At 39.1% G+C, this 26,076-nt stretch overlaps 2 protein-coding genes across 2 annotated transcripts in view; one reads left to right on the top strand and one right to left on the bottom strand.

The window, feature by feature from the left end:
• The window catches only part of FAM185A (family with sequence similarity 185 member A), a 48,262-nt gene extending 30,666 nt beyond the window's left edge, over window positions 1–17,596 (top strand). The window contains exons 6-8 of the mRNA XM_075081454.1: window positions 5,328–5,423; window positions 8,332–8,466; window positions 16,983–17,596. Coding sequence (XP_074937555.1) covers window positions 5,328–5,423; window positions 8,332–8,466; window positions 16,983–17,098 — 347 coding nt within the window. The 3' untranslated portion in view covers window positions 17,099–17,596. The remainder of the gene's footprint in view (window positions 1–5,327; window positions 5,424–8,331; window positions 8,467–16,982) is intronic.
• Window positions 17,597–19,930: 2,334 nt separating this feature from the next.
• FBXL13 (F-box and leucine rich repeat protein 13) overlaps window positions 19,931–26,076 on the bottom strand; it is a 93,204-nt gene continuing 87,058 nt past the window's right edge. The window contains 2 exon segments of the mRNA XM_075092549.1: window positions 19,931–19,987; window positions 19,989–20,085. Coding sequence (XP_074948650.1) covers window positions 19,931–19,987; window positions 19,989–20,085 — 154 coding nt within the window.

Genomic DNA, 26,076 nt, shown 5'->3' with positions numbered 1-26,076 from the left:
AGTCTGAATCTATGCAGAGCTAGATTGTGTTCGTCCGTCTTGGAGAGAAGCAGCAGTGATATCAGAACTGCACGTCTCATGCATATTAAAATACAGGGCTGTGTTTAGTATTGTAGAATAGTATTTATTTATTTATTTATTTATTTATTTATTAGATCTGGAATGCAAAACCCACGGTGCTTTTCCTGTTGGGATAAAGTACCATTTATGCTGAATAAATCACTCTCTACTTTGAGGATTTTTTTCCTTGGTAGGTCAGCATTCTCCTTAAACATACTAAAATGAAGGCTAACATTTTCTTACTACTCCTTTACAAGTGTTATAAGCTATGAATTTTGAACCTGTGAAAACGAAATCCTGAAATTATGTTAAAAGAGGCAGTTATGTTTTGATCTGTAATAAAAAGTAAGTCCTAGAAAAGACTGCATAGTGTTTAATCAGCATGACCTCTGGAGGTTATCTGGTCCTCCCTCCAAGCAGCATCAGCTAGACTAGGTTGCCCAGCACATTGGCTAGACAGCTTTTGAATATCTCCAAGGATATGGCAGTATACCAAGGTACATACAAGATCCTCCCCCTGAGCCTTCTCTTCTCCAGGCTGAGCAGTCCCAGCTGTCTCATCCTTTCCTCGTAGGAGAGGTTCCAGGCTCATAATCATTTTTGTGCCTTTTGTTGGACTCTCTCCAGTATGTCCATGTCTCTCTTTTACTGGGGAGCCTGGAACTCACCACAATACTCCAGGTGTGGCCTCAGCAGTGCTGAATAAAGGGGAAGGATCACCTTCCTTGACCTGCGGGCAACAATTTGTCTAATGCAGCCCGGACACCATTTGCCGCCTTTGCGGCGCAGGCACATTGCTGGTTGATGTTCAACCTGGTGTCCACCAGGACCCTCACGTCCTTTTCTGCCAAACTGCTTTCCAGCTGGCCTCCAACTCAAGACTCACAGATGAGCAGGTTTACATAATTTATTAAAACTCCCACAGGAGGTTTTGTGGGATTTTGTATTATTAACAATCACATTCCTGACTAGATACAAATATCTTTTCAGAAGTTGCTTCTATCCCATTAGTCTCTTAAACATTTAAGGTAGTAGAGATCTATAGCTAATTGGTTTGCAGTGATGATTAACACAGTATGGTATAGTTTGTGGAAGAAGATGCATAGATACGGACAGTGTGGAAAGGTATTCTAAGAGGGAGATACCATTTGATCGACAGTAGGGTCAGAGGCTTGCCAAGGTGAAGTTGTACTTGGCACATTGTATTATGGTGGAGGACTAAGGCATGTAATGATTTTTTTTTTTGGAACAGAATAAGTTGGACTCAATGATCCTTACAGGTCCCTTCCACTCAGGGCATTCTATGGTTCTAATTTACCCAAAAGAGACTACGGCCTTTAAAACCAATGAATATAGCTGTAAAATCTAGGTAGAAAATAGATCATTTAGAGGTAAAGGATAATCTGGACAATTCAGTTAGCAAAGGAATCGTTTTACTGAGAGATTTCTTTGCTTTCTGTGTTACATAATTTGTTTTGCCAGGTCTGGATGGTAAGTATGGTAAGGACTGCTAATGATTTTTGTAATAGTATGTGCAATTAGTCTATTTTATGAGAAACTGAAATGCATACATTATATTTTTCATGTGACAGTTTTAGAACAATGTACTTAAACAAGAAAACTGACTATTCTTTATCAACAAACGAAACAATTGCCAGTCAAGTAGGAATTAAATATCCCCCTACACTTCAGATATGTTCAAATCTTATACTTCCTCCTATCTTTAACCTAATCTTAGTAAATATTTTGTGTTTTCCTATTGAAATCAGTTTTGTCACTGATTTTAACATGAGCAACGTCAGTCGTGCTATTAGGAAAATAAAGATTTTTTGCTTAGACTTAAGGAGAGAACACTTACATTTAATCCTTTATCACTTGGCTTTATAAAATGAAGCAAGAAGAAATACTACATGTTACGAATGATGTCTCAGTTTTGTCACCTTTGTGGGCCTTTCAGTGATCTTCACTTGTACAGTCTTTCTCAAGTTATGTGACTTAGGTCTTATTCTTCAAGCTGTACTTATTTTTGAAAATTCTTAACAAAAACTCTGTCAAGGACATCTTCCTTCACTGCTTCCTCCAGCCTTTATTTTTTCTGTACTAGTAAATTCTTAAATAGCTGAAGTTGCTCAAGAGTGACCATCTGTTCTGTTTCCAGTTGAACAACTCATCCTGTATTTCCCCCTGAGCTGTCAGTCCTTAGCAAATGCTGAATTTAAACTATGCACTTTTTTCTTGGTTTTACCTTTGGTTATTCACATTGATCTCAGCTAACACTGAGTGTATATTTAAAAATAAATTGCCTTAGTTTTGTTCTGGTAGAACTGTAAAACGTGTATTGTCTCCATTATTATTTCAGTTATGTATTTTGTCCTACCAGATTGTGTTACTTAATATAGGGTAATTTTTTCTTGTTGAAATATTTATTTCATAGAATCATAGAATGTCCTGAGTGGGAAGGGACCCGCAAGGATCATTGAGTCCAACTCCTGTTTATATTTGGCCTTTTTGGTTATATAACCTCATCTTTGCTGTTTTTAATCCATTTCCACTTTTCCCCATTCTCATTTGTTTAGAGTTAGAGACGCAAAACTTAAACAGGGTCTTTAATGGACTTTGCAGAAGTGATTAACAACTTTAAGTCTCTTGGCATTCTTATTTGTATCTAAGCATTTGTATTTAATATATCCATAAAACTCTTTCCATAAATTATATTAAGCTGTTTCTATAAAATGTATTTCATGTTATTTCCATAGATCAAAACTAAACAGGTATTGTAATGTCAGCTTGAGTGTTGGGTTAGTGCTGCCGAGGTTATCAGTGTTTTTGAAACTTTGCTGTATTTTCTTCTGCTGTGAGAAGCTTCTGTTCAGTGGTGTACTCCAGGAGTCAAAATTTGGCAAGTCATCCTCCCCAGAGTTCCACTTTTATTCAAGTTGCGTTTTTGTGGTTGTTTTTTGGTTTTGGTTTGGTGGTTTTTTGGGGGGTTTGTTTTTTGGCTTGTTTGGGGTTTTTTGTTGGTTGTTTTTTTTAACTTTCCAGGTAAATCTGTGCCTTGGTGAAGCTATGCCTACTGCCCTCTTCCTGCTTCCTTTATTCTGTTTATGCCTTCTGCAAACAGAATCTGGTCTCTCTCAAGAAATTAGAGGTTTGGGTTTTTTTACATATATACGTACATATGTATAAAACTGAAAATCGAGAAAGGAACTCTCTGTTCGGTCCTGAAGTGGGGCAAATAGATTTGCAAAAGGCATCTTTGCACTGTGAAGAACCTCAGGAGAGCTGCTTTTGCATTTGAAGAGTGGGAAGAGGAAGGCTTCACTGAATAAACATTGGTCCCTGTGAAGTACCCTCAGCTGGTGGTGTTGTATAGACTGTTAGCAATTGTTCTCCCTGGAGAGGGCTGCTGTATCACAGGAGACTCTTCTTTCTTCCTGGTGCAGATAAAGGAACTAATTGCATGTTTTGTTTAAAGCAGAAGAGTCAGAGGCTGGATATTTCCTTATCTGTGGCCAACAAAATCTCTGTCAAGGCTATGTGGAGTCTCAGTGATTGGCTGTTACTAAATTTGATTTGGTGTATCTGCAAAAATAGCTTTTACATGAAAATGTTGTTTAATCACTACAAAAAAAATTCATGAGAAAGATTGATTCATATAAAACTCTTCTGTTTCAATGACTTTCGTTTTCAAACTTACGAACGTTTTAAGAAGTTATCAGTAAAATGTTTCGTTGTGACTTACGTAAGCAAAAACTTTTTTCCCAGTTCATTAATCTCAGTTAACGAAGAGTTCATTTTTTTCCTTCAGATTTGGAACAGAACTTCTTTAACTCAGTCTACTGAGATGGGAAAAACATTCTCATCCAGTTCTAGTCATTACTGTTTTCTTGTTAGTCAAAGACAGTCTCATCTTCTCAGCTGACTAATATGGATTGGCTACTTTTTTTTTTTTTAATTACTTTCCTCTCCAAAGAAATTAGTTTTAGCTGTGGGATAATAATCCCTTTCTATGTTTTTACTTCTGTATGTAATACACTGATCTTCCACATCTGTGCTTGAGATCTGCCATCAGAAAAGCTCCAGATGAGTGTATTTAAAGCTAAAACTGTATGGTAAGCTTAAGGCATTAATGCTAGACATCCTTGTTATGATTAATCAACTCATTCTCTCATTAATGTTTTTACTTTTAAACTAAGAAGTTTCATTTGGGTTTGTTTTTGTTATTTTAGCTAGTTCTGAAAGTTTGACTGTGTTTCTTTTTCTGTGCACATCCAGAAACTAAGAAAATCAGTCTCTATCAGTATTTCAAGATTTCTTGCCAATACTTTCATTTCTAGTAGTATATTTAAAAAGACATTTCACTAGCTGCCTTATGCATATGTACATATGTAAATTTTTTTATGCTTCTTAAGTTGCTTCATAATTTCTTTGCAATTTTTATGAGCTATAGGTCTCTTCAGTGGTTCAAAAGTTAGCTCTCTAGGACTTCACTGCAATATTGTGGAAATTCATGTATTTAAAACTGGAATGCACTGCAAATAATTAACGACTACTTTTGAAGTATACAATTAAGGCTTCTTAAAGGTTTTCTATTTGTAAAAAGGTTTCTTCAGAAAGTTTTGTTATCACAAATTTCAGCTAATAAGGTATAGAAGAAAATGTAGGTGTCTCTATTCCAGGGCAAAGAATGAATGCTGTTTTCCTATGTATATTAAAGTGCAATAGTTATCTCAAACATTTGTTTAAAATCCTGATGTAGCGTATCAGACTTTACGAAGCCTGATAACACAGTTCTGTGCAACAATATGTTTCAATGCACAACTGCTTGTTGTATGCATGGGGTAGCTTTCCTGGGTAAAGTTCTCCCTCTGCAGAGTCAGAGCAAATGAACCCTTTCGTAAACTAAAATAGATCTTAGTGTTAAATTTCGTGCTTGATCTTTGCATGGAGATGACTTCATCCTTGCAGAAAGAAGAGAGTGTTGTTGAGGCCTTGCAGATGCTGCAAGTCCAGTAACAACTGCAGGGCTATGGCCTTGGCAGCAGTGTATGCCGCAGTTCTGGACTGTGGAGGAAGTTTTGTTCAGAAACCTGTTTTTGATAAGAGAAGTCTGATATTCAGTAAATTAATATAAGATACTTCTCAAACACAAAAGAAATTGTAAAATCAGTTTGAAGTACAAAGAAAGGGACTAGCAAATTTTTATTTTTTAAAAGTGAATGATACATCAAGTTCTTATATTTTCTTTTTCTTTTTTTCTTTTTTAGATTCATCGGATGGAAGTCTAAAAGCTTCTACACATCATGGGTCAATAGATGTTTATGTCAGTCAGTTAAGAAAAGTGGATCTGAAATCCCAGAAAGGTTAGCAAACTAAAACAAATAATTTTTGTGGCAGCTTATGATGTAAAAGAAAAGGGGGTAAGGGGTTTTTTTGTTTATCTGTGTGGAAAAAATGAGTTTATGGTTGTTGGTTATCCACATTCTTTTTTACCTCATTGTTAGAAAATGTGTATAAATACTTACAACACAGTCAACTCCATAAGGGGCAATGATAGTTAAAATAGATTACAGATATTTTTTATTTTTCAATACTTTCTTCCTTTTCCTGGCAATCTACCCAGCAGAATTCTGCTGAATTGACTTCGATTACAGTCTTACTCTGCCTTGAGCACAGTTCGCTCCATGCTGCTGTGTATGTATGTACAGAGTGACACCCATCACACGTTTACATTTTTTTCCTGTCTTTTTCTGGTGAAATGTCCAATCATTGAAACTGGAGGGCAGAAAAACAAAGATGAGAGGGCCTTACACTACCATTCTTCCTTTTTTCTCCTGATTACTCACTAGAATTTCACTTCTTAATTAAAAGCTCACTCCTAAAGTTGGATTAATAGTTTTTCAGTATCATGTCTTCTGTATGGCAAATATCAAAGCCCTGAATACGTCTTTGTAGTTCTAGTTTTGCAAAAAAACCTGCTACAGCATTTCTATAGTTGACTTTAACATCATGTCAGGCACTTCAGGTGGTTTAAATGAATGTGGTATTTGGTATCCTTCTCTTGACTATGAGACAATGCCTGTGCCCTGTTAAAACCTAGCAGTTACTCAGAAGGGGGGAATAATGAAGGAACTGCATTGAAATCACTTGTGTGCCATTCTCTTTCTACAAGCTATTCTGGTTCCATTGGTGCAAATAAATTTATTTTTATATTATTTCCTAGTTACCTTTTGAATCACTTAGTATTAAGTTAGGTCTCTTTGAATTAGTAGCAAAGAGGAATGTATTCAATAAAAGCTAATTTATGTTATTTTCAAAACATTGCCTGACATCTCTTCTGGCAGCACAGTTTAGTAAAGGCAAAGTTGATGAAGTTCTGTTTTTATTTACCCCATAAATTCAGAGCAACTGCTGACAGCTGCAGTGTAGAAAATGTCCCATTCGTGATAAATTAGCTGCATGTGTGTTGGATTTTATGAGTCACATCACTGAGCAACTCCCCAAGGAGCACCCAGAGATGAAGATCGGTTCCCTTTCTTATCCTAAGGCTTTTGTGAATCCAGCAAAATTTAGGCCTAAATTATACTGACAGTTATTTGTTCATCAGGACTATCACAGGCAAGTGGTTCTGCTGAATTTAAATTGCATAGCTAGGGTTGCTTTCTGACTGTTACTTAGTTGTTATAACATCAGTTTTCTTATTGCGTGCTGCTTCAGCTTTTGGGCTGTATTTAAAGAAACTTCTATATGTTTTTTTCTAAAGTGAATGCTGGAATTGGGCAAAAACTAAGGAGCACGTATACAGATATGAATTTTGGTAGGTTTTTGTTTTAATGGGTAGGGTGCAGCTTTTAAACATCATGACTGAGTAATTCCAAATATGACTAATATGGGCATGTTGGGGGCCCATCACCTGCCTTTAGTCTGATGCATAGAAATATATATTTAGGGGAAGCAGAAGTCAGAATTTCTGTTTTTAATCCCAAGCGACTCCATTATGAGAGGTAACCGGGGCAGGCTGTTATCTGTTTCAGAGAAAACAAGGATAGAATTATTCAGGCCACCAAAGCTGGAACTTTGCTAGTAGTTTACATTTTAGTGATACATAGTTGTTGTGGTTTAACCCCAGCCAGCAACTCAGCCCCCATGATGGGATGGGGGAGAGAATCAGAGGAGTAAAAGTGAAAAAACCTGTGGGTTGAGATAAAGACAGTTTACCTATTGGTAAAGCAAAAGCCGCACTCACAAGCAAAGCAAAACAAGGAATTCATTCACACCTTCCCATGGGCAGGTGGGTGCTCAGCCATCTCTAGGAAAGCAGGGCTCCATCACGTGTAACAGTTACTTGGGAAGACAAATGCCATCACTCTGAATGCCCCCCACTTCCTTCTTCTTCCCCCAGCTCTATATGCTGAGCATGACATCATATGGTGTGGGACAACCCTTGGGCCAGTTGGGGTCAGCTGTCCCAGCCATGTCCCCTCCCAGCTCCTTTTGCAGCCCCAGCCCACTCACTGGTGGGGTGGGGTGGGGTGAGAGGCAGAAAAGGTCTTGACTCTGCGTAAGCCCAGCTCAGCAGTAACTAACACATCCCTGTGTTATCAACACTGTTTCCAGCACAAATCCAAAACATGACCTCATACCAGTTACTACGAGGAAAATTAACTCTATCCCAGCCAAAACCAGCACGCTAGTCTAAACTGATTAGTCATTTTTGAGACTGCATCTGTTTGAGGATGGGAACAGCTGGCCCTATGCAGTAAAGCAAAGACAATTGCTAATGTTAAGAGTATGTAAGCAGCATCTCATCATTCTAGAGGTGCAGTTCTTTCATAATGTGTCATGCAGTGGCTAGATTAATCATCAAATCCGATCTCCTGTCCTTGCTTTGGAGTGTAAATGTGCAACTAGAAGATGAAACTAAAGTTATAATACTTGTGAGATCTATTAGATTTGCTTCCCTGGATTATTCCTTTAATAAGATCCCCTACCAAGAGCCATTGCTAGCAGTGTATGTCAATGTTAATTTTCATGTTGGCCAAGGAAATACTGCAACATACAGTATTCTGGTTATGATAAATGAAGATATCCTGATTTTTCCTTTCAGAGGTTCCTGTGTCTGAAGGCTCTTAAAAAAAAAAAAAAAAAGGCAAAAAACACAACAGCAAACAAACCCAAACAATGATGTGGATCAAGTTAGCTAAATAATTGCCTGTTTCGTGCTTTGATCTCAATGTTAAACTAACTAGTTTTCATTTAAATTTAAACCAGGTTCTATAACAGTCAAGGTACCTGCCTCTCTCAAAGCCTATTTACAGTTGTCTGGAAGAAAAGTGGATGTGAGCTCAGAGATCCAGTTAAAAGAAACACAGAGTGCCTCCAAAGATGATCACGTAACTATAAGTGGTAAGGCTTACTAATCTTGGCTTCCAATAAATGTCTGTCTGGCCTTAGTCAAAGGCATCCACGTTTCCTTATGAGTTTATTGTCCTTGGCTTCTTGTTTCATCTGTTTCAGGTTCAAATATCTGCTTGTGCCATTGTACTCCCCATGTCACTAGGTGACTTTTTAATTTTGTTTGGTAAATGACTTGTGAATGCAAACAACTGCTTCTCTAACAAAAGTCTTAGAGCCAAGCATGTTCTCAGCATTATTCCAGTGAATTTGTGGGAGGTAATCCAGGGCTGAATTTGACCCATTGCTTTGTTGGCTTAGACAGTCACATACAATAAATTGTGAGGGAATGTCTGTTAGAAACGTAATGAAAAGTTTTCTCTGTGTGTCTCTGTTGGGTGGGTGGGAGGGGGAAGTAAAAAGGGTATATGGCATATTTATAAATGTACCGTGTAAATGTTACAGTGAAGGGTAGGCTGAGAAATGGTGGGTGGGAGGTAGCTAGAAGAAGAGCAGAGGAAGCTGGAGCATGGACGAAGACAGTACATGGAAAGGTGCCTGCAATTACTGGAAAAAACTTTTAATGCATTTAAAATTGAACTCGGGAATCCCAAGTCTTGCTGTTTCCTGCTTTAGAAGACAGTTGTACAATTCATTGTCAGGGTGTGTATTTCTCTCCTCCTTTCCAGATGTGTCTATCTAGAAGTTAAGGCTGTTGCTGTTACCGATTACTCAGTTTGCTCAAGAGGAAACATTAATGTAATGTGTCTGAAGGCTCCAGCTTTGTTTTTGAGTGTGTTATGTCAGTATGACCTGCTATGATAGCAGACCGGGTGAGGCTTTGAGTTTCTCTTTGGTTTTAAGCCTAAGAAAATATGCACAAAACTTCTTTTCCTCCCCCACGTAAGATGGTAATCTCAGTCAGGAAATGTTAGAAGTGTATGTACATAATTCTAATATGTAGCCTGCAAATATAAAATAGTAGTCTTGAAATGTATAGGTGTATCTCTTCCTGTCTTGAACAGTAACTATAATTTAAATATACTAGTGGTTATTAAATACAATTTTTAAAAAAAACATGGTTAGAAGTTCTCATGCTAGAAAACTGTGGAGGGACCCCAGATTCCAGCAAGGCTCTGTGGAATGAATTGCCTGAGGCAGTGAAACAACACGTGTCCCAGTGAGGGAGGAACACTGGCCGGTCAATCATCTTGTTATTCTGGCAACATTAAAGATAAGAATGGTGTTTCGAATATACGCAGCTGAATGGCTTCTCTGGTTTCGCAGCCCGGTCAGTGTTTATGTAGGACAGTCATCACTGAAGCAGAAGCAATTTTTCAATCCACCATTCTGTATGGAAGTGATCTTGGCAGTTGAGGCCAAAAGCAGCTCTAATTAGTTAACCCTCAAATACACGTATCCCAAAGTAATGGAAATCAGCAAGAATTATGCACAGGCAACAGCATTAGGCTGCTAATTATCAATTGTTTAAAGAGGTTACAGCATTGCACAATAAATTTATTAACCTAGATCTAAATTGATCATAGTACAGGTGAATGAAAAATATACCCTGGAATGGATTTTCTGCAGGATACAATTCAGCTAAACTACTGCTGGCCCAGAGTAACATATCTGTCTTTTTACCTGGCATTTAGCTTTGACTGTTTTCTCACATAATGTAACCAATGATTTATAGCAGCTCTCTCCTCCCTCTTCTTCACTGGTGATTAAGAAGCAACAAACCTAAAGGGAGATGAAGTCATTGGTTTTAACCTGTGCATTGCTCATTTTCTTACCCTTGTGAAAATGGCGCTGTCCCTTTCTTTGCCAAGTCAGTAAAATTCCTTTGGCATGGCATAGGAGATGCCTCCTGCTTCTCCTTCTCTTTACCTTATCCCATGGGGACAATGTTTTCTTTCTGCAGGCCAAGCACTTGTCCCCTCATTCTCAACAATCTCTTCTTCTTAAAGTTGATAATTGAGAATTTTCTTGTACAAATAGATTCTGAAATAATTAAAAATCATTTAATACTGTTTCCATATCATGAAAACTTTATCCACTGTTGAAGTTTTAGGTACGGAGTCTATAGCTGTCCTTCTGCTGCAGCTAAAGAAATGTAAAATGGAGGGAAAAGAGGAGTTTTGCCAAGTGGAAGAAAACTCTGTATCACAAGAGCATGGAAGTTTAGGTTTTTATGCTTCTGAGCTCAAAGGTTAGTTTAAAAATAGATGATTTTTCAGAAACCAGCCAGTTCTCATGCGCATAACAGAGGAACCGGCTGCTTTTAGGAAGCTTTACTTGCCTCTGAGAATATTGTGAGAGATGTTAGAGGGGAAGCTCTCCAGTGGGAGGACAGGGTAGAGTTCTGTGACTCGGTTAAACATGCACCTGATCTGTCACCTGCTCTAGGCAAGCCTTCCCAACTGCCGTTACAGGAGCTATGATGTACATCATCGCCTTGCTTCATGGCTCACACTGCCATGCTGAGTGAGGAAGTCAGTACACTACAGTCCCACAAGCAGTCACATCCAAGCTTTTACAAGTTAGCCAAGGAATAGAGTGGGATTTAATCAAAGCAAGAAGATGAAAGCCTGGAGTGAGTGCTCTAAAGGCAGAGTGATGAGAGTGTGAAAAGGTGTTTTGCTCTTTTAGAAGAGGAAGGGACTTTCCTGCAAAATTGGGACACTTCCTGACAAAGGGAAGGAACTAGAGAGCAGTGCCAGCAAGTTTACTCTTCAGAGTAATTTGCAGGGATAAGACATCTGCTTCCATTGACATCAGTAGGCACTCTTAGAAGTAGTATGTATGATATAATGAAATCTGTTACAAAACCCAGACTTTTCATGCTAAGCACTGGTCCAGCTTCCATCTGCAAAAGTGTTTGGCTGTCCAGTTTGAGAGTGCTTGAGTAACTCCGGTAATTTCTGATGGCCATCATGTCAAGGCATTCTTTTCCTTTCCATGGCAAAGGGGGTTGGAAGAGAGAATTCTGCTTAGCCCTTGCTGCTCAATGTTTGTGCCTTCTGTGTGTTTCCAGGTCTGCCTGTATTCTTAAATCAGCTGATTTAACAAGCCTGTAGAGATTACTAACTGTATCTGGAACTATGTATGGTAAGAGGAGGGGTACCAGGCTAAAAAGTGTCGAATTTTCAAGCATGAAAGGAGCTTAGGAGACTGTCATACCAAAGGAGTTACAAACATGTTGAAGGGCAGGGTTAAAATTCAAATAATCTTGATTTATATGCTTTTTAGGCCATTTTTTCCAATAAGTCCTTTTAAGTTCAAGGAGGAGTATTTCAATAAAAACATCAGTAAGCAGGAAGCAATAATGTTACACACTTGCAAAAAATAAACAGTGTATTAACATAACTGTTCTGTAAAACTCAAAATAATCCCTTGGCTTTACATGGCATTAGTAATACTTTGCTGGAAGGTGTCCAGTTTTGAGTACTGTGCTTCAAAAAGGATGTGCACAACCGTAGAAACTCTGAAGGAGAATACGTGATCAAAGGCCTAAAAAAATTATTTATGAGGGAAGACTGAAAAAAGTGGTTTTGTCTAAAGAAAAGGCTGAGAGAGGATGAGATGCATTTTTCCAGTACATAAGAAATTGATGCAGAGATGAAAGAAAAATTGTTCTATGTCCACTGGTGATAGGACTTGAAATTATGATTTGACCTTATGGTAAAGAAAACTTAGCTAAATAGTAAGATAAACTTTCTGGTAGTAAGGACTTGTCTGGTGAGGCCATAGGGCTGTCAATACTGCAGATTGTGAAGGACCTGCTAGGCAAGCATGTCAGGTTAAATACAGCGTGTCCTAGGGAGGTTGCTTTCAGCCCTGTTTTCTCTTGTCTTAAGTTGATGTGACCATCTGCACCCACCCACTCCAAAGGAAGGTTATGAGACATGTGGATGGATAAATTTGGGGACTAAACGAATGCAGCCAGTGGGCACGCTTCCACCCACTTCCATTGCCAGCTTGCGTGCTGACAACTGTAAGCTTGCTGGAAAAAGTCGTGCAATTATTCAGAGACTTTCTTTGGATCCATGCAGCTGATGGTGCCAATTTCCAAATCTAATTGTCTGGAATAAAACAACACACACACACACCCCTTTTAAAAAAAGAAAAAAAAAAACCCAAACATGTAAACCTTCTACCTCTGAGTGGTGCCAGGGACTCATCTGAGTTCAGATCTTTCTCCATCCCTGGCCCCAGTTCTAGTGCTAAATTCATATTCAGCTGCAACCTTTGACCTGATGCCATCCATCTGCTTGGTGCCGAGTGAGCTTTTAACTTTGGCAGTCACTTACTTCATCTGGTTTTCAGCTTGCCTGAGTTTTCTTGGTAAAAGTCCCACAGTGTCACAGGTGCTTCTCAGAGGTTGTGGATGTTTGTCTTTGTAGGTTATTTTGTCTCCCTATTCTTAATTTCTCAAGTTCACAAACCAATGTCTTCATATTTTTCCATCCTCTCACAAAGAACATACCCTTTGGGAATGATTGTCTTCTTCCAAGTCAAGACACTCCTGCCCCTATTTCATCCAGCGTGACAACAGTTGCAGCAGTTAACAGGATTTTCAGCCTTTGGTACTAATCCACCCCATCTACAGCACTAGGCGTTGCTAAGCCACATCTGAACAGTGTTCCTCTCAGAGCTATGTCTTCTGGTGACCATGCACACAGGTAATAGGGTGCTGTCTTTCATGTTAACTTACACCTTCCCTCAGATATCTGACCTGGGGATGGAGAGGAGTCTTCTGTTGTCTCCTCTAACCCTCTTTTTCCTGTGAAAGTTTCCAAATAGATGTTGTCTCTACCTTTTGAGTTGATCCAGCATCCAATTATTCTTTTGATCACTTGAAATCCTTAGATGGCCTTTTTCCTCATGTGCCTCTGGAGAGAGTCAGCCTGTCTAATTATCAGATTCCCTTGAAAACATGGGCATTGATACCACTGTCCTATCTCTGATTTTCTGGGTTTCTTTTGGTAGCTTCAAGTCTTTTCACTGTTTGGTTCTCCAAGTAGATTCTGGTGAGAAGCACCTTTCTCCTTACAACAATCATTTGCTCAGGCGTGCACTGAAATCAGAAGGCTTTCATGTCTGCATGAGGTTAGATCTGGATTCCCCTCTGGAACATAGGGGATTTAGGTAGGTGTTCCCTACCTCAGTGTCCGCTCCTCATCCAGTAGTACTGGGAGGGCGGCCTATGAGGTGCTGGGGACTTACCCTGTGGGATTGCTTCAGAGCCAGTGTGAAAGGAGAGAGCTGACTGCAGGAGGCTCATACGCTGCGTACACGGCTTTACGGGTGTGTTTAACTGCTTTTGTTATCAGAAATTCTGTATTGTTTACTTTAAGGTCATTTCTGTGGTTTTAGCTGCATGGAGTTCCAGGGTTAAACACAAACACAGCTGAAGGGGCACTGAATAATGTGAGGCAAGCAACTTGCCTTTAAAAGGGAAATAACTGAAAGACCTTCTATTATGGAAGTCTGCTGAAACTTAAGTTTCTTCTGAAATTTAACAGCTGCCTGAGTATAGCACCCCTCGTACCCCTGAGGAGCTGACCTGGGTCTGTTGCATTCAGAGTTACAGTTCTGATCCCAGGAGTTACACTATCCACTGCTGTGTCCCTCCCTGTTTTGTCTGTTCTCAAGGCACTTCTTCAAAACTTTCCTTCTTCCTAGAAGCAATTTTTATTGACTCTTTGCCACTAGAAGAGCTTTAGTTTACAGTTTTACAGTGTCCCTGTAAACACTGTCCCTCTGTGAAGCCTTGATCCTTCAGCAGTATTTCAAAAAATAAACAAAGACCCAGGTTGTATCTGGAAAAGATTACATTCCTTCAAGTTAAATAGAAAGTTCATCCAACTTCTATAAAACACATTAGATGAGATGCTATCCTACAGATTTAATTGGTTTCAGCTTGCATTTAACTCAAGCTGTTCACAGCCTTTTTGAGATACACCACAGTCCTAGCAATACCAGTGAAAAACATTTGAAATAGGCTCATCTTCATGTGTTTTATGATCGCATAGAGCTCTCTTCACTTGCCTTCCTGGAGGCTGGAGAAGTTAAACAGTCAGTACTTCACTGCATAATGTTCTGCAGAGGTGTTCTCTGCCTTTAGACGCACATGGGAAAGAAACTTTTTCCTGGGCATTATATTGAAAAAGTGGCCATAGAGCATACTGGTGCATCTGCCTTCTCCTGAGCTCATGTTGTTTTCTTGACTGGTGGGTTTTGAAATGAAAATTATTTTTTCCCCCTCCTTTCCTTATTCTCAATTCAGCAGGCTGTTGGCTTTTGTGATTTAATCAGACTAGCAAAGTCATCCTCAAAATCCACTTATGTTCCCACAGTATTCAGAGTACAGGCAGTGAGTACAGTTAAGACCAAACTATCATCAAAAGGTCTCCAACTAAACCTTGTTGCTTGATTAGTGCCTCATACACAAAGCTATTTAAATATCTTAAGCTTGATTTGAACCTGCTACTGGTGATAGGCTCAATAGCCTTAAAATAGTTTGAAGATCTCTATCCCTAGGGAGTGGAACTTGACACTCACTTTCCTGCGGGCAGTTTGATATTTTCTGCATTCCCTTCACAGGCAAATCTCCAAAAGAAGCATAGGGATCAAAACATTTTTTGAAGTTCACATAGCAAATGCAAAATGAGAAACAGCTCAGAAAACAACAGAGCTTTAAAATAACTCTCGTTAATTATTTTCTGTGTTTCTTCAAAACTCGTCTTTAACTTTTTAGCAAAAGTGTAGCAAGGAGTAAGCAGCGCACGCAACTCTTCATTTACGGGGCTGATTCTGTGCTTCAGCGGCTGTTCCTTCTACAGAAGTACAAGCCATAGTGACAAAAACATAAGAGAGGAACTGGGACCAAGCACTCCAGTACGCACTGTCTGGAAATATATCTCTGCCCTACGTTCATTGTGTCCTCTCCCCTTAGGAAAAAAGTTGTATTTTTCAGTGCTCTACAATTCTGTTAAGGGATCAACTGACATTTTCCTTTACACTACTTTGTCGGTTCATTTTTTTGACACCTGGAGGCTATTACCTGTTTAAAATTCAGACTGATCTGATGTTGTAAGGGCTGCCTCAACTTAAAAGATAGACTTTGTTTTCATTTCTGTTCTGTATTCTCTGATACAATACTGTTGCAAATCAATGATTCAGGAAAGCTTTCTGAGGAATGGAAGTTTCAGATTTTAACAGATTTCAAGTACAACTCGTTTGCCCAACTTCGTGATGATCATCATAGATTTAAGTTAGATGGGGAGCAGAACTCTGGATTCTGCCTTACAGTAGGAATGATATTGAGACTGAGGTTGATGGGGACTGCTGCCTGGAGCAATCAGGAGTGCATAAATTGTACTCGGACATCCACAAGGAGATCTGTGAAGTGATGTTGTAGTCTGATAAGGACACCAAAATACCTCTTCATTCAGTGGGAGAACTCGTCAGTGTTGGACTCCTCTGCAAATCCTGTACTTCTAAACAGTACCTCAGCCTGCTAGTGAATTGCTATGGGTTTGGCCCATATCCTTAAATTAATCCCATTTAGAAGTACCAAAATGCTGAAATGCTATTGAAAAGTTCTGGCACATAGTCTTGAGTTGTGGAAACCGACGCAGTGATGTCAGCTGGAGTTTCGCCACAGTTTTTGACGTGGCCAAAATTTAACTTCAGCTGTGTTACAGGTCAGAGCAGAGCATGTTTGCAAAGTTGCTTCAGAATCTGCTTCCCTGCCATCCCTCGTGCTATTCCAGGCTCAGATTAGTTCTAAACTTAGAACTCAGTTGGTCACACGAACACTAAAGTAATAATAAAAGATGCTTTGTAGAGATTAACCAAAGTGAAGGTTGATCTTGTGACAAAGGCACTGTTTGGGACTTGAAGGATCCCAGTTGAATTCCCAATTTGGTCATAAATCTTCTGTATAAATTTGGAAGGTCACTTAGTCTCTCTTGGCCTCACTTTCTTAATTGTTAAATGAGGGTGAGTTGAACTTTCTCTGCTGTCTGTTACACAATGAACTAAGTTTACATGAAACATGTAAGAAGACAGACATATCAGGGTGGGGTTTGTTGTTTTTTTTGTTGTTGTTGTTGGGTTTTTTTAAGTCCATCATAAGAAAGGAGTAATAGTAGCAACATGTCTGGTCAGCTGGAAAATCAGGTCTTACCCGTGTCTCTTTTCCATGTTTACAATAAAGATTAAAACTCTTCAAATCACTTAGCCAGATTAATGTCTAATGTAGATGTATTTCCTAGCCTATAATAAAAACTATGGTACTAAATAATAAAAACCAACAACTTTATTGTAATAGCATATTATGGGGAATGAGATCAATGCAAAAAACTATCAAGAATGAAATGTCAGAAGCCCCTGTTTAAAACATATAAACTCTACCAAATAAGTCTTATATGTATTTCCAGGGAGCTAGGAAAAAGGCAGTGTGAAGATGATATGCTTACTGTGTGTCAAACTAAACTAAGCAGAACTCTCTTTTCCAGGTCACATGAATCAGAGGAATGAAACTGACAAATGGATTAAGGCTGACACACAAAATGGCAAAGTGAGTCTTAAAAGCCAAAGCTGGATCCAGTCTGTCAAGCTGAAGAGTTCTTAAAGGTGAAATAGGCCAAAGAGATTAAATCAAGAAATTGTAAAGCAACATTTCTGTAAAATTATGAAACTTTGTTGATGCATATTCTTAATATAAGAGAGAAGCAATATTAAAAATGATGAGGGTGTTTTAACCCAAGATTTGCAAGTGACAGTGGCTGGTGCTTAACAGGTCGGGTTTACTTTTAGTGCCTTTTAGGAACAACAAGATCTTACATATTCAGAATTTGTATACCTTTGCGCACTTACCCTGTCATTTTAAAACCTGGTAACTTTCAAACAAATGTTTGGAGCTGTCATTTAAAAATAAAAAGCATTTTCCACATCTGGTATTTGAAAATATGAAAATTTTGTTCCAAGATTACATGCTTTGCAAGCTATTTTGTGTTTTTAAATTCAATGTCTCAGTACTGTGGGAATTCTGCTGGCTTGTGCAAAATGCAGAGAATTTTCTTCAGCCAAATTGTATTGTGGAGAGGATAAAACCACTTTCAGAACTATAGTTCTTATTTGATCTTCTCATTTGCTGTTTGACCCCTACTCAGTTTCTGCCTTGTCAATGGGTACCGTATGTGTGAAACCACTTATGAAATGACAGAACTTGCTCCATGTCATCCTCCACTTATTTATGGATAGAAGTAACAACTCTAGCTCTGTCTACCACTGTTCATCTGCAAAGAAGAGCTTTTAAAATAAATACTCAAAAGTGCAATGGGTCTGGCTGATTTCAAGGAGGAACATTCCACCAGCTGGGGTCCACATGAGCATTCCCCTAAAGTAAAAGCTACCAAAGAATGGAAGTATTGGCCTAATGAATGAGAACTGTGATCTGTTTATTTTCTGCATTTCCAGTGACTTACTGTCAGCCTTGCATGACAGGACTGTAAACTCTTTGAGGCAGAAAGGTGGAGGAGGGCGATGAGGGAAATGTGTGAGCCCTGCGCAAGGGCATACATTATTTTTGTGGAGGATTTTAGGTTACCGTAATATAAACACACAGTAAAATAAATGGAGCTTTTAAAAACCTTTCCATATATAGATATATAGATATACCCTTTTATAAAAAAAAGGACAGAAATCTGTGTCTTGTAACCAACATGTAAGAATTCCTGCCAAATGAGTAGATGGAGAGTAGCAAAGAAGAGTTCAGTGTCAGCTCAGGTTTTAAGTTGTGTGTATGTGCTTATGTACTTTAGGTACCTTATGAAATGAACTTTTCCCACAGAATTCCCCAAGAGCTATAATTGCCCTTGGCTAATGGACTTCAGTAGTCAAGGGCAGCATTTTTACTATAATTCAGGGTGGTTAAAAACCTCACATTCTTTTTGCCATTGTGTGTACTGTTTGTTTGGATGAGGTGGACACTGATGTGTCCAAATTATATATATTTTTTAATATAAACACTAAAATATAAAACATTACGAATATTATTACTGAAAGCAATATGATATTACTACTTATTATTATTCTACTACTTTTAAAAGAGACAATAAATGTGTAATAGTTTTAGATTTCCTGAAAAATTGTTGAAGCTCATGATGTCTGTACTGCTGCAGACAAAGTGAAAGAAGCACCTCTAAATTCACGCTGCATTGAAAATAAAAAGTGTAGTAGATATTTCACAGAACTGAGTCCATTTAATGGTTCCATTACTCACTCGGACTACAAAGCCTGTCAGCCTCTGTGATGAAGGTCATGCTTTTTGGAACTGCTGCATCAGCAATTTAAGGGAGGCTAGGGTAAGAAAACATGTTTTTTCTTACATGTTCAAAAGTAAGCAAGCTAAGGCATTCACATTCTAAACCTAGCTGGAATTAAATATTAGGATTGGTAGTAATTTGCTTAAAGAAGTTTAAATAAGTGATCAGAAAAATTGTGCTACCACTAAAGCTACTTTGATTATATTCTCTCTAAGCTAATAAATGTTGAGGCCTGCTAAAACTTTAACATAAAGGTCAAGAGTGAGCTGAAGACAGACAAGTATTTGGGAGTTTCCCCAAAGGCATTTGAGTCATGTCTTGTTCTGCTACAATGAGGTGAAACTTTATATTTTTCTCTAGACAAGGAAAGATTAGTGGGTTATCAGTAATTAGGACTTGAATGACAAATCCCATGTGTGCTTTTTTTTTTTGTCCATTTGATGAGAAGACACATTCTTATAAGAAAATGTGTCCTTTAACACTTTTCTCATCTGTGCTTCTTTTCATTTGCTTCTCCTGACTCTGTCAGCTGCCAGCTAGCCCGCAGGTCGGATCTGCAAATGTAAACATCAGCTTGCTTAGAGAGTTGAATTCAGCCCGAGAGGCTTATACGAGCACTGGGGCTCTGGGTGCACAAGTGACTGTTGAGCAGTAGAGAGCTGTGCTTACATGTGCAAGGATAGCTGTGTGCTAAGGAATCGGCAGTCACTACCTAGTCCCCGTTCTTTGTTGCTCAGTAACAATGGGCTTGATGAGTACTAGCCGTGTTGAGTGTTAAGTTCTGTGGGAAGTCAGAATGTTTACGTCCTAGAGGGGGCCTTCATGGCAAACAAGAACCCCAAACATACGCAGATTTATTTATTGCTTACTCTGCATGGGACTACACAAACTCTTCATTATTGGAAGATGAAGGCAGCCTGAATCAAGATCTGAAAGTCAGCAATGTTGTTTCAGTGCGGCTGTCTTGCTTGAAGGTGTACACGCTCCTGTGAGAGAGATTCATAATGCTGCCTTACAAGTTCAACAAACAGCCTTTTAAAGTATGATTACTTTTAAGAAAAACAATATAGTGTTCTTTTTATGCTCTAGTGAAAAACCCTTGAACTGTAGAAGATGTTGTGCAATTTCTTCATCTTTTATTTTTGAAGAATTTGTTTATTCAGGCTCTGATGTGTGTTTTTTGATGAAGGTGAGTATGTTACCATCCTGGTCATATCCAAGCCAGGAAGGAGGGTCAGCGTCATTATGTTCTTGTTTCTCCAGTTTGGCTGTGTATTTCAAGACAGCTTGTCTGCAACAAGAGTTAAAAAAAAAAAAAAAAGACAAAAGTAAAAAAAATGGGCAGAGGCTGATTCTACAAAGAATGCTAAAAGCTGTTTAATGAGTGAAAGTTCCTTGTTTTCACTGAAGCTATCAGCATTATAAGAGGTGTTGTGGAAATTAAAAAAGAAAATAATTGGTTAGGCCATAGAGTCACAGAATAAATTAGGTTGGGCCTCTGGAGATCATTTAATCCTGGTCTTGCTCTAAATGGATTTGCCAGCTGAGTTCTGAATATCTCTAGGGATGAAGATTGCAGAACCTCTCTGGGATCCTGTTCAAGTGTTTGACCAGCCTCCTGATAAAAAAATAGTTTCCTTGTATGTAATCAGGACTTTACATATGCCGCTTGTCCTGTCAGTTTACCTTTGAGGAAAGACTGGCCATGCCTTCTCTTCTGTATTCTCTGATCAGAGTTGTAGACAGCAATAAGGTCTCCCCCAGCCTGAGCCCTCTCTTCTTGGGACTGAGCAAAGTACTTCTTTCAGCCTCTCTTTACACATCACATGCTCCAGCCCTCTAATGGTCATGGTCCCCCTCGTCTGCACTCGCTCTAGTGTCTCAGTGTCTGTCTTGGCTGGGGAGCCTAAAACACAGATCCTTGGGACTGAGCAGGCGATGCCATTGGAGTAAAAGCATTGGGTTTGGAAGAAAACGTAACACCAAACAAGGCAAATAAAGCAGTTCCATCAAAGGATATCACAGAGTCTCCAGAGTAGTTTTTCATAGCTATATAGGAAGGCTACAGTAACTGTGCAGGTCCTTATCTCTTTGGGTTTTTTTGGGTTTTTTTTGTATTTTTACCCCTCCCTGATACACCTTCTGCTTTCTTTTGGCCTAACCTCTCCACTTGTAGTTACCTTCTGTCACCCACCTCTTTTTAAAAGTGTATTTCTTCTGAAACTGAGCTGAATATGCAACGGGCAGTGTTACAGAGCCTTACTGTTACGTGCACTGGCCCCAAGCTCGTCCCAAGGCTGTTTTTTGCAGCTTCTGTGATAGCTGAACCAGAAGAGAATTGCTTATGATGTCCAAAACCACCTGCGATCCCTGTGATCTCCTTGGCATTTTGTGGCTGCTGCCCCTTTGCCGCATTAGAACACAAAAACAATGAACTAGAGCAAAATGACACAGAAATAGTAGTCCATCAGGCCTGCTGACTGAGACACCCTGAAAAGAAGTGGATGAGCAACTCTCTCCTCTCCCTCCTTCCCAGGCAGCATCAGTCCAGCAACTTTCATTGCCTTCCTGAGCTGAAGAAATTTAATGCGCCACTTTCAGTCTTTTGAATGTCTCTTTCTTTCCATCACTTCTGCGACTTGGCTGCCAGCCCGCTCCCAGCTGCGCAGAGCAGCCGCCTCCCCCCATCGCTGGCTCTTGTGCTCCAGAAAGCCCCTCTGGGCTGAGCGTGCTCATGTGCTCGTTGGGGAAGAGCCAGCTCTTGACATCTCCCATCCTCTTCAGAAGATTCAACCTGATCTGGTGTGTCGCAGCCACAGCAAGGTAGCCTTTCTCCCTGCTGGACAATTTCCTAAGCTCTGTAACAAGATAAGATGTGGCATCTAGGCAATACTAGGAAAAAATTCAAATAAAAGCAGTCTGTTATCTGCCAGTAATGCTACTGCAGTACTTTCTTTCCCAAAGTGAAAGTGCTGAAGAGGGTTTCAAAAGAGTCAGACATGCACAGCTGTAATGCTTGTGCCACCACAGCAAGAAAGGGGAAGCAGGGAAGGGTGGAAGAGGGGCAAAATTAGTGAAGCAAGAAATTAGTGAAGCAAGGAGAGCTTTTCAACCAGTGTGGGGTACTTTTTTTTAAAACCTAACACTGACACACTGTATGAACCACATGAACACAAGGCTGTGTCTGTTTTTATATTAGGGAGGCCTGTGCTGTTGAGGAATGTGTGCGCAATTTATATGAGCTATAAGCTCTAAGCTATAAAATAAAAATCAACTCATCCAAGTCCAAATTCCTGTTTTTCATGGAAACTCAATGTATGGCGGCTGTCTGAAGCATGTATAAGGGGAGCTGTTACTATGTTTTTGGAAATTTATGCTGTCCCATGCCTGGAGCTACAGTTGATTAGTTTGCCAGAAAGAGCCATTCATTAATCATCAACACATGGCAAAATAGATCATTTATTTAAGATATACTGTACTACGATAGAGGCACTTATTTATAGTATCTTAAATGAGCACATTGATGAATAAAAGCATTTCAGCAAATAATTACAATTATCTTTGGCAAAGCAAGTATTTCTTGATATAAGTCAGACAAAAGTACTGGCCCAAACACATGGCTTGAGCAGCACTGGAATATATAATTGACTCCTTACCCAAAGTTTCAATCCCTTTTACTAGAAGGGGGTAGCTAGGAAATACGGTTCTGCATCACGGCCTGAATCCTGAGCCATTCCAAAATTCAGAAATGTTTGACTGGGTCCATCATAATAAAAAGCAGAGGTTTTTGTAAAAGACTCTTTGAGATGAGGTTACAAACAAGCAATCCAGAGTAAAAAGTGATGGAAAATAACATCTTAAACATGGGAGAAATGTTTATAGTGCAAATGCAGGGGAAATTAAGCCGAAGGGGCAAGTGGGCAGCTAATGGGAAAAGCAGAAAGCATCCTGCAAGCAACCTGCTCCAGTTTACAAACAGTGATAAGACTACATAAAATCTGAAGTGTTCTGAGCTCTATGTCACCTGCAGTAGTTGCATCATTTTATGGCATCCAGTTCAAGTGAACATGACAGCTGAAACATGGCACTCCAGGAGCCTCCATGTCACTTCTGAAGAGCGATTTACAGTCAGTGAAAAGACAGTACCATGAAGTTTTTGTTGTTTCTTCAAGAGAAAACTTAAGAGAATTACCCTTAGTCCTTCACCAAATCATGTGTAGGCTGTCTTCATTCCTGATTACATGTGTGTTGGGACTCCCAAATCCTTCCTGCCTTGAGACCTAAATATTTGGATAATACCTAAGAAATTCTGCTTCTTCAAGAAAACAGAGTGCTTGCAATCTCTTTTCTAGCGAAAAGCAACCATCAGAAAACACAACAACAACAAAAAACCCCAAACCAACCAAACAAAAACCCCCGAGATTAGAATGTTCTCCAAATGTCAGATGTATTGTAGCTGTTGAGACCCAATGTAATTTCCATATAAAAGGCAAAAATCGTAATAGTATTTGTTGATGAATCACTTGTTAACAGAGTACTCAGAGTTTAAAAGAAATGTAACTGGTTTCTTATTAGTGCAGACAAGAAAGAAGGAAGCATTTAATTTTGCTCTCAAGGAACAGCTTTTGGTGGAACCAAACTGTTACAGACGAGATGCGGTTTGGTGAGGGCACGCGGCTGGCTGCCTCCTCGGGCAATGGCAGATTGCCTGTCTCGTTTTGCACCCAGAAATGGTAACAGAGCGCCACACCTTCCTCAGCACTGCAGCTGACTTCAAATGGTATTTGTCCTTTGAAGTTTAAGGAATACGTTTTACAGGGAACAGAAGAGTTTCTCTAAGGATGCCAGTGCGTTATTTCTTGTACGATTAGTCCCAAGTGAATCACAACTGATACAACCTTTTCCTACAGAAGCCACATTTTAAAAAGCAGTTAGTTCGCTTTCTTTTCCTCTGGTAGAAGAAATCAATTGTGCCAGGGCCATTTACTCCCACAGGTAGGTTATCGATGATTCTTTATGGCATTTAGAAACAGGATTAGTTGAAAGGTGATTAGCCTCTGGATACAGAAATATGCAGCAAGAGATCAGGCCATAGATTTTTTTTTTCTTCTAACATTTAATAAACCTGGAACCAGGCTAGTATGTTGGCAAATACAGTCTTGAATGCTACCTGATACTGGAAAGAATGGACAATTTATATGCTCATAACTGTTTCCTATGAAGCTGCATTGGACTGAGGCTTGAAGAACTTTGTGGCTCCATATGTTTTCTATTTTAATCTAACAAAACAGTAAAAATAAAACTTTGAAAAAGAGTGTGACACAATACAAGAGATATGCCTCAATATTTGCAAAGCTCAGTCTACTAAGAGACGTCTGCTAGGACTGGTTAGTGTTTCATAATAAATAATGGGGAATTCCTTTGGCAAAATACATGATTTATAGATTTCGTAGGGCAACTTTAAACTAAAACCATATTTCATCTATTGCTTATTTAGAACCTAAGTCGCTAGCATGCTTAGTTCTCCAGATTAATCTGACTTTTACATAGATGTCCTCTTCCATCTCCTTAGTCGGGGAATTAAATGTCTCTGAAATGTGTGTTTCACACCCAGTAGAATGTAAATTACAGCCTTTTCCTCTACGTTATATGAAAATCTTGGAACCTAAATAAGGTTGTAAGAGTTAGTCTGAAAACAAAGAACGAGGCCCTGTTCATTTTTCTGTCAATCTGTTGCTTATTATTTATTACTAAAAACATACAGGTTGTGAATGAAAGACATAGTTCTATCAAAAAATATTGTGACATACAAGTGACAGTACTGTCATTGCTTTTGATGTCATTACTGCAAATCTGCTGCAAGATGACTAACAGTGTAGCATCACTGCCATATTTTTCTGTGCTTTTGATGTAGTTATTGGCAGAAAAACAAATGTTTTTTATCATCTTTGCAATATTGGCCTTAAACTACAATAAAGAACATTCTTTGAACAAATACAGGATGCAGAATGTATCTGAATCTAGCTGTGAACATCTTTATTTTCTGAATATCATCTATCTAATGACAATTTTAGAGGCTGCATTGAAAAACCACTGTGATCTTGATGTGGTCAGTCTGTTCTGCAGCCTGCCCAGGTCCAGGGAGGCTCTTCAGATGTCTTGGAAAGAACAAGCAAAAAATCTGTAGTGCTGAATTGTTCTACAAGATCGATCCACCTGATGGCATTTGTCCCTGACTCAAATGGCACGGGGTAAGAGTTTCCTATCATTGAACATATGGTACAAAGGGTTGGAGTCTGCGGCTGGCAAAGAAAAGAGCCATCCACTGTTGCATACCAGAAAATCAGGCTCAAGAAAGTAAAATTGGCAGTTTGCATAGGTCTAAAGATCACAAAAAGGGCAAAGATAACACTGGGTGGAGATGTGTGTCTCAGTTGCTTTTTTGTTTTGTAAAGATCTATAAGTCTCCAGGGCTTTCTTTACAGTAAAAAATAACTGGTTGGGAAATTCTTTGGCTGAGTCAGAAGATTTTAACAAAGATGTTTGGAGAACCCATAGCATACGGGACTCTGAGGCAGAGGCGTAATCCTGGGTCGTCCTGCAAAGGCTACAATAATGCAGATGGTTCTCTGAGAAGTCAGAGTTCAGCTCTTTGATCATGGCTACTCCAACATAAATTGGAACTCAACCCAAGTTTCTGTTCCTACTACATCTCACTTCTACGGGAAGATGTGTAAGCAACCAGAGCCCAAAAGGCATGACAGACTGTTCAGTGCTCTAAACAGAGATACAAAGGCACAGAAAAAGCAAGTCAACAACAGTAATTCAGGGGTAGGAGAAAATCCCTTGAGGCTTAATATGAGAAAACTCTAAATCAGAAAGTTATGAGGAAACTAATCATATTTGAAATATCTTTTTTTCAGAATGAACTGTGTAGTTTATTTAGAATATTGTTTTCAGTTCATACTCTTGCATACCAGTCCTTGAAAACACTTTCTGTATCTAACAAGTGTTTAATTAGAAGTAGAGGTTTTGAGATGGAAGTTCTGAGATGACATTAAGAAAACTAAGTCAGAGAGCAGTAAAGAAAATAAAAATAATGACAGCAGAATTGCTTGTGGTGAGACAGTTAGAGGGAAGTAAACCAAGGAGGGTTTGGAAAACATGAAGCACACTGGAAATATCTTTTAAGTTACTAAGCATCTGCATTGGTCTTGTGGTCTCTAAAGCAACTGTTAAAGCCTGGAATGATTTAGCGAAGAGTGCGCTGTTCTACAGTGGT

The sequence above is a fragment of the Phalacrocorax aristotelis genome, chromosome 1 (assembly GCF_949628215.1).
Source record: "Phalacrocorax aristotelis chromosome 1, bGulAri2.1, whole genome shotgun sequence".
NCBI lineage: Eukaryota > Metazoa > Chordata > Aves > Suliformes > Phalacrocoracidae > Phalacrocorax > Phalacrocorax aristotelis.
The sequence above is the reverse complement of the archived record's forward strand: the minus strand, read 5'-3'. Positions and strand labels throughout refer to the sequence as shown.